Below are 9,512 nucleotides of genomic sequence, written 5' to 3' on the forward strand. Positions count from 1 at the left end.
TTGACACAAGTCCTTTGTTATGGACATGGTAACTATATTTGAGCTGTAATGGACAGTATTTGTATGTCAGCAGTTGAAATCATCAGCAGATTTGAGTGATTAACCCCAACAAGATCAGACTAGAACCAAAAAAATATATTAGTTGGCTATAGCCTTTTGGAAGAATTATGCATGACCTCAGTCAGACCATCACTTATCAATAGGCATGTCAAAATACAAATAAATATTGTGTTAGGCTGAAAGTTGAATAAGTTTCTCAAACCACAGGCCGACAGACAGGATAAATTGCAGGTAATAAACAAGGCAAATATTTGGCCGCATGGTTCTTTCTGTATCCCCAAGCTGTTCCAAACAAGGGGACAGCATCGTCATTATTTTGTTGATGCCAGACAGGCCTATTGATCTATACTTACAACGTGACTGTTCTGTTGGGGAAGGAGTCCGGGGGTAACACCTGATGGAGTTCCATATTGCTGCAGACCACTTTCCTATCCGCCGTGGTCACTGATGGTGTGCTTTTCCCTGCGCTCTTTGAACGTTCATCATATGATTTACAGTCAGATGATACCGCAGAGCCATCGCCTCCGAGTAGCAAAACAAATAACAATTGCAACAAAGCAACCACACATACCCTCATTTTCAAAATATATTCCAAGATAATTAGGCTACTGTAGCATTGGCAAATAAAATAATATATTAATATCAAGTAGCGCAGGAGGCTGGGAATTGTGTGTGTAGTATAAAATGGCCTGGTTCTTTCTGGAAATAGGGTGAGCCAAAACGTCCCTCAGAATACCCGGACAGTTTTAGTCATGTTGCAAACATCTTGTCCACTATAATGTGGATTTGGATTCCCTCCTCCATTTCTTGCAAAGGTTTCGATGTATGTGTTCAGCGTCAATCAATCCGAGAGAGGGTCTGTACATCCTTTGTTTGCCAAACGGCACGATTCACAATTCCATTTCGTCATAAGGTCTTTGCAGCCTTCCCGAAAAAAGAAAAAAAAAACAACTGTTCACTTGTAATTGTAACGATTTTTCAGGGTTACACAACGAAACTTCCGCGATAGAGAAAATATGTTCTTTGTTGCCAATAGCGCGGATCTAATTGAGAATTTCCCTACTCCACCAAGAGACAGCTGCAGTCATCCCAAGATAACACACTCTCATTTCAGGAAATTTGATCACGCCTTAGCTTTAAAAACTTTCTCCTTAAGAGAACTCATCCCGAGAGCCGTAGACTGGAACACTTAAATAGCAGTACAACTAACTAAAACAGCTGTAAGCAACTTTTCACTTTAGTGGCGCCCATCGACTCCAGTTGTTGGTGCAAAATGAAATCATGGGACATCTCCTAAAAAAAACGAAAGCAAGAAACATAATCCCACTCCGAGTTAGTCAGTAGTCTTGTGTTTAAATATGAGTTAAAGTGGGTCCCTTCCAAGTTTGAGTAAATATCCAGAATTGCTGTCCTTGACTTTCAATTGGAGCGTCCACGTCTCTCTCTGAAAGTATTCATTGGCGTTCTTTCCATTGAGAACTCTTCTCTCACAGTCCTGCCCTTGGCTCCATGTTGCAATTCCACCCACTGACGTCACTCCACATAGACCGCCCCTTTCTCCGATTCTCTCTGAGCAGTTGGATCTACCTTTAAATACAAAATGAATAAGACGATACTGTCTAGTAAAAGCATATTGATGCACGTACATCAGCAGTCATACAGCAAACAACCTCTCTTGATGCAGTTGATAGGTCGGAAATGTTCTTACATTTCATGGAAAATATTGTCCAACATTGGTCAATGAACTTTTGAGCGTTCCTGAGACTGAGCAAAGTTGTTGATTTGGAAATGTAGCCCAGTTAGTATTTACATACTGTTGTCAACCCGATTTATTGGCCGATGACTTGGATAAAATGTATTTGGTAACACATACTGTACTAGTAATACTGCAATACATACAGTAACAACATTGTAAAAGCATTTTTGAAATGATATGTAACAATATAACAGTACTACATTGTTGTTACTAGTGCAATAATAGCATAACCACACATATCTACCTAGCTACACATGTCTACTTTGATAACAAGGTGGCCAAGAAAATTAAACAATGATTTCATTTTAAAATGTGATTCAAGTAACCCTTGGCAATGCACCCCTTCTCTCTTTTACTGCACCCAGCATTGTATCTCCTCTCTTTCTAGGTGCCTTCACACAAAGCCCTCTTTTCACTTCTCAAACAAGTTCAGGCTAGCTTTGTAATGGGCAATCGCCATGAAAAGCCAGAGTCAGTCAGACAGGAAGAGACCATACAATAATTCAAATATGCAGTACTACAATACCCTTGTATAACACTATTGACATGTAAGGGCCCATAGAAACTAGATAAATACATTTTAGTAGAGTTGGGTTGCCAGACGCTGTCCGTCCGTCCGTCTGTCTTTCCTCATATTTGCTATGTTCAGGTCAATTGAGCAGTTTGGCTTTAGAAAAGTGGCTGACAGACAAGCAGCGGAACCTCTCAGTCATCTCAGGAAACGTCATACCCAGAGGCTGCACAGCTTTAACTTCAATTAGTCTTCATTTCAGGATCGCACAGGGCTTTGACATCCACTAAAAGAAGCCTGTGTCCAAACATACGGACCACAGTCATTGTAGTAATAGGTTTTCCTTCCTCATGGAGAGAATAACAAGGAATACTTTAGGATGACACAATGAAAGTTATTTAGAGGGTGGCCTTCAATATTGACTGAAAAGAGACCAAAATAAGGTTACATAATACACCAAATCCATGAAATAATGTTATATGACTAATTTAAAATGACTAAATTGAAGATATTTCTCCAGATGCAGGATTGATCTCTATTATATTACACATAAACTATGATAATTGTCACTACAGTCCAATGAATGTCTGTAATGGCTAGTATTGACTGGTAATTTGATTAGTAGATTGTAATCTCCCAATAAAGCGCTCAGGACTAGTCACATGCCAAAGATTCAAGATGTCATTTCATTCTCTGGGTTATTTTTGTATCAATTAACTCATATGAGCACATTTGTGAAGTAAAATATAACTTCATGCATTTATGAAAATATTATTTAAAAAATCGAATTCAGCCAGGGTGCAGGACAGGTAACAAGTGATTAATGAGCAATGTGCAGGTTCACAGATACACATGCCTACATTAGCCTCATCTAACCACTATCCTTTTTTTACTCGGCTACATCTTTATTGTAGCCTACAAATATAATTTGTCCAGCGCTAGCCCACGTCATCGATCGTGAACAAGCACGAGTGAAGAGCTCCGAGTCTACGTTCTTACTTGCTTGACTATTCAATATTTGACAAGAGAATTTACTTTTTTTACATGTAGGCAAATAGAACCAACAGCCCTGAATGGAATTGTTTGCATAGAACGATGCTGAAACCATGTTCCCGAACTTTGCATGGGGCGCGGCAACATTCCCTTATCAAATCGAGGGTATGTAACAATAGTTTGTCTGGCGGTAGTCAAACAGTCCACTTGATAATTTCTTCAAGCGTTTGTAGATAGCTAGGTTCAGTAATTGGATTTAGGAAAACTAATGCGCGTCCCCGAGATGAGATTCTCTGGCCAAGTGCAAGAAGTAGCCTACACAACTGCTGACAGCCTATAGGCTACAGCAGGGCCGGCTTTAGCTTTCGGGCGCCCTAAACTAGATTTGTTTGGGGAGCCTCCCCACCAAGCAGGCGAACATGTATGTTTTAAAGTTAATTTACTGCAATTCTACACATTTGACCATTGGGACTAGAGAAAATAGAGCCGTTTTAAGCATGCTTTCTGCAGTTCTACACATTTTGCCGTGAGGCGGAGAGAATTTTGCAATTTCATAACACATTTCATACAATTCTACTCATTTTTCCATGGGCTAGATAATTATTTTTGCAATTTTAACTAAAGTTTTCTTTAGTTAAAGTTAATTTCCTGCAATTCTACCGATTAAGTCATGGGGTGGAGAGACATTTTTGCATGTTTAAAGCTAATTTCCTGCAATTCTACACATTTTGCCATGACTTATGCCATGTTAATGATATCTGCGTGAGAGTGCCTAACAAAATCAATGGGGTGTCAGGGCCCCTTGACACGTGCCCAGTCGGTACATTTTTTAGCTGACACTGTCAGTGACTGACAAAACAAGAGAAACGTGCGCCTTGTGTACCAGTCAAAAGTTTGGACACACCTACTCATTCAAGGCTTTTTCTTCATTTTTACAATTTTATACATGTAGAATAATAGTGAAGACATCAAAACTATGAAATAACACATATGGAATCATGTAGTAACTACAAAAGTGTTAAACAAATCAAAATAGATTAGATTTTAGATTTTTCAAAGTAGCAACCCTTTGCCTTGATGGCAGATTTGCACACTTGTGGCATTCTCTCAACCAGCTTCATGAGGTAGTCACCTGGAATGCATTTAAACTAACAGGTGTGCCTTGTTAAAGGTTCATTTGTGGAATTTCTTTCTTAATGCGTTTGAGCCAATCAGTTGTGTTGTGACAAGGAAGAGGTGGTAAACAGAAGATAGCCCCATTTGGTAAAAGGCCAACAACAGCTCAAATATGCAAAGAGAAACGACAGTCTATCATTACTTTAAGATGTGAAGGTCAGTCAATCTGGAACATTTCAAGAACTTTGAAAGTTTCTTCAAGTGCAGCTATGATTAAACTGGCTCTCATGAGGACCACAACAGGAAAGGAAGACCCAGAGTTTCCTCTGCTGCAGAGGATAAGTTCATTAGAGTTACCAGCCTCAGAAATTGCAGCCCAAATAAATGATTCACAGAGTTCAAGTAACAAACACATTAGGTGCGCATAGAAAGGAGTCATGAGTCATCAGGTGTGTGTGCCGCGGCTAATTTTCTCCACAATAAACAAACAGGCTCATTCTGTTCAGGACATCCCAGTGTATTTTATATATTTTTATTTGATTTATTTAACTAGGCAAGTCAGTTAAGAATACATTCTTATTTACAATGACGGCCTACCCCGGCCAAACCCTAACCCAGACGACACCGGGACAATTGTGCGCCGTACTATGGGACACCCAATTACAACCAGTTGAGATACAGCTTGGACTTGAACCAGGTCTGTAGTGACGTCTCTAGCACTAAGATGCAGTGCTTTAGACCGCTGCGCCACTCGGGACATGTCATCTTGTAACTGTACATCAAACATAGTGATTGTAAACGTTGACACTGTATATTACATGAATTATGATTTGGAGTGCACATTTGTACTCACAGGTGTTTGGCTTGCTTGTATGACATCGACGTTGTAGACCTATTTATTACAATCCTCAACGAGTCATCTTCATTTACAGCATTTCCCTAACTCAGACAACAAAACATATGCAAAAGTTGCCCAATTACCGGGATGGATGAGGGCAACTTCTTGTCACGCACTGTGCTCAAGGTCAGAACCGCTGTCAGTCATACAGCGATGTAAAACGCAGAGCTGCAAGGGTCCTGTGTGTAGCCGGTGTAGAGAGTCAGGCGCAGGACAGCAATTATAAGTAATCAACATACTTTTACTCAAAATGACAAATGTACAAAGTAACATCACGAGCACACAATGACGGACCGAAAATACAATAAACAATCACTCACAAATACAACATGGGGGACAGAGGGTTAAATAATAAACAAGTCATTGATTGAGTGAAGCCAGGTGTGATAAGACAAAAACAGAACAAATGGAAAATGAAAAGTGGATCGGTGGTGGCTAGAAAGCCGGTGACGTCGACTGCCGAACACCGCCCGAACAAGGAGAGGGACCGACTTCGGAAGTCGTAACAAGAGCCAGAGCTCTGACATCAGCACTGATGACACAGCTGCTTCTGAACGCTACCACGCCTTTTCCTTAGGCTGGTTCGCCTGGCCCGTGTTTGTGACCGGGGACTACCAAGAAGTGATAAGGTCTAGTTTTGAGGTCAAATGCAAAGGACTGGGTTACGAAGGATCCAGACTGTCCAGGTTCTCCAAGGACGAGCCTATTATTTTTGTTATTGCTGACATCTTTGCGTTGAACTACTAGACGTCTTGGAGGGTGGAGCCTATGAAGTTTTGGGATTGAATAGTGAGTGAGAGGCAGAGTGGGTGTTGGACCCGTCCTGGCATGATGACTCCTTGCTGTCCCCAGTCCACCTGGCCGTGCTGCTGCTTCAGTTTCAACTGTTCTGCCTGCGGCTATGGAATCCTGACCTGTTCACCGGACGTGCTACCTGTCCCAGACCTGCTGTTTTCAACTCTCTAGAGACAGTAGGTGTGGTAGAGATAATCTTAATAATCGCCTATGAAAAGCCAACTGACATTTACTCCTGAGGTGCTGACTTGCTGCACCCCCGACAACTACTGTGATTATTATTATTTGACCATGTTGGTCATTTATGAACATTTGAACATCTTGGCCATGTTCTGTTATAATCTCCAGCCGGCACAACGAGAAGAGGACTGGCCACGCCTCATAGCCTGGTTCCTCTCTAAGTTTCTTCCTAGGTTTTGGCCTTTCTAGGGAGTTTTTCCTAGCCACCGTGCTTCTACACCTGCAGTGCTTGCTGTTTGGGGTTATAGACTGGGTTTCTGTACAGTACTTTGAAATATCAGCTGATGTACGAAGGGCTATATAAATAAATTTTATTTGATTTGTGGGGTGTCATGGCTGGCTGTGGTTCCTGACGACCTTAAGAAACTGCTGAAGTACATTAGGGGTAAAGAGGACAATGGCCCTGTTCGAGTACTTCAAAATGTCCACTTCACAGCTTCCACAAATCCACTTCAGCTCCATTTAAAAGCAGTCAATTCAAAGAATAAATTGAAGTTTGAGAATCGATCATTTCCTGTGTTTTTCCATGAGAGTTATTAAATTCATGACTTGAATCACCTGCCTTGAGCCAATCAAATTGAGCCAAACCTTGAGTGAGGAGAAAGCAATTAACATTAATAGAGTTGCTTGCTATTGTTTATTTTTTTTGCACAGTAAACAGATTGAACATCCATTACAGTTGTCACATCGAATTGTGTCACATTGATTGCTTCAGGTGAACACTATTTGAGAATGAGCAATTTCCTTTTGTTGCTGGTTGTCACTTTCCATTAGCATGAGTGGAGTCCTGTAACAGTGTAACGGACACACACGCGCACGCACGCACACACACACACACACACACTGTGTTGTTTGACTGTCATTTGTGAACTCAGGCGTTGTTGGACAATGATAGCTACCACTTTTCACAGGACACATTCAATAACCCTGCGGTCTACATCACAGAAAATGGCTTCTCCCAGGTGGGGCCAGTGGACATGGAAGATATCCAGCACTGTGGGTTTTACCAGGACATCATCCAGGTTAGTAGCCATAGGTAATGACCACAACAGGCCACAATAGCGGTACTGCATATTATGGAGAATCTATCATTTTAGGATGTTACTTTCTTCTGAAAGTCAATTTGACCAGTCGCTTCTTGTACTATTTTAACCTCTGAAAGGTTGCTTTGCACATCAAATCCTAGTATATATGCAAGATCCAGAAACTATGGAGGCTGAGTCACCTGATTCCAATTTGATGATCCTGTTCCGTTGTCTTAGGTATGTAGGCTATTTCACTTCAACAGAGAAAGGTTGAGAGAGAGAGAGAGAGAGAGAGAGAGAGAGAGAGAGAGAGAGAGATTATGGCTATCACAATACAACGGGATCTTGTTCTTTTGTAGCGTGCAAAGAAAGTATTTTCAGATTAGCCCTTAATGTGCATTGTCACGTATTTAATAAGTATAGCGCCGTCTGTTATTAACTTGCTTTTTGTCCCTTTGTTCTAGATCTCAGAGAGGATGGTGTTGACGTGCTAGTTTAATTCACCTGGTCCTTCCTGGATAACTTTGAATGGGCCGACGGTTTCGCTTTGGCCTGTTCCACATGGACTTTTCTTGACCAGAGTGACCGTGGACCGCGTACCACTCTGGAAGAGGGTACTCCGGGATCATCTCCAAGTACAGTTCTCAGACCAGGACAAATAACTAAACAGCCAATGGGCACAGAGAAAATCATCCAAATCAGCCAATAAAAGCCATTTTTTTGCTCAATGTTCTGTTCTGATCAACTACAACCAAGCTTGGCCCATTTTGATTTGCCATTTTGATTTGAAGCCCATCTGAAACACATTATAGTTGTGAAGTCTTTAGGACGTTCCTTCTCACCACTTTTCTCTGTCAACCCTGAAAATGTTTTGTAAAGGAGTGCTAAGCTCATTGGGCTCCCTTCGCAAGAAAGTGATTTTGTCTGATTTCTTCCCTGACTTTGGCAAAGAACTGCAAGGACCCTGCCAAAGAGTGTTACGTTTATTCAAGTGAATGCAAATTTGTATTATATCCTGCCCAATTCCCAGTCAATCTGTACAAATGGTTTTTGGAGGGTAGAGGAGGATGGAGAATTCCCTACACAGAGTATGGAGCCAGCTATAAGCCATCCAGGCCTAGCTGTTGTTGCCAATGCAGGGTTGGTCGGGGGCACAAGTCTACAGAGGAGTGTGTGTGTGTGTTTCTGTGTCTGTGTGCCTGCGTGCGCATGCTCGTATGTGTGTCGGCATCTTTGTGTGTGTGTCTGCGTCTTTGTATGTGTGTTTGAATGTGTGTGTGTAATCTTATATCTCAACCCGCAAGGCCCCTATATGGCTCAGATTAGTTTTTTTTGAGATCCTATACAGCCCTCATGGTGAAAAAAATACACAATGCCACTCATTGTGCCCGGTGGAGGGTTAGAGTTGAGTGAGCGCTTGATGTAACACTAAGAGTAAATCCTACTGGGCCTGGGTAGGGAGTGGCGCCAGACAGGAGCCCATACCCAGGTATGAATGATCACATAGTCTAATGCAGATTTGTATTTACAAACAGTGAATCAGAGATTATGCGCAGGGGTTACTGGGAAGTCAGTACATTATGAGGGAAGAGATTTACGCACATTCAAATGTGCAGGACGAGGACAAAGATTTGAATGGAAAAACATTTACCAACCAAATGTAAGCAAATTGTGCACTTCTGCTCAAGGTTTGTTCACTGTGCTATACAGTGGCAGGGGAAAAGTCTGTGTACATACCTTACTGTCAATATACAAGGGAAACGGTCCTCAGCTTCAATGGTAAAAGGCATCGTCAGATTTGTTCTTATCATAAAATCTAAACGATCCGTCCATAGGGGGCTGAGGTAAAGGATCCACCCATAGGAGGCTGAGGTAAAGGATCAGAGACAGGACTACAGTGTTGTGGTCTATAGACTCAGAGACAGGACTACAGTGTTGTGGTCTATAGACTCAGAGATAGGACTACAGTGTTGTGGTCTATAGACTCAGAGACAGGACTACAGTGCTGTGGTCTGTAGACTCAAAGACAGGACTACAGTGCTGTGGTCTATAGACTCAGAGACAGGACTACAGTATTGTGGTCTATAGACTCAGAGACAGGACTACAGTGTTGAAGTC

General features: G+C 41.7%; 1 protein-coding gene and 1 pseudogene across 1 annotated transcript in view; one reads left to right on the plus strand and one right to left on the minus strand.

Moving 5' to 3' along the window:
• Positions 1-1,582, minus strand: part of LOC139378988 (adhesion G protein-coupled receptor A3-like) — a 67,134-nt gene extending 65,552 nt beyond the window's left edge. The window contains exon 1 of the mRNA XM_071121663.1: positions 414-1,582. Coding sequence (XP_070977764.1) covers positions 414-637 — 224 coding nt within the window. The 5' untranslated portion in view covers positions 638-1,582. The remainder of the gene's footprint in view (positions 1-413) is intronic.
• Positions 1,583-5,421: 3,839 nt separating this feature from the next.
• LOC139379220 (cytosolic beta-glucosidase-like) lies at positions 5,422-8,060 on the plus strand (annotated as a pseudogene).
• The last annotated feature ends 1,452 nt before the right edge of the window (positions 8,061-9,512 follow it).

The sequence above is a fragment of the Oncorhynchus clarkii genome, chromosome 21, assembly GCF_045791955.1.
Source record: "Oncorhynchus clarkii lewisi isolate Uvic-CL-2024 chromosome 21, UVic_Ocla_1.0, whole genome shotgun sequence".
NCBI lineage: Eukaryota > Metazoa > Chordata > Actinopteri > Salmoniformes > Salmonidae > Oncorhynchus > Oncorhynchus clarkii.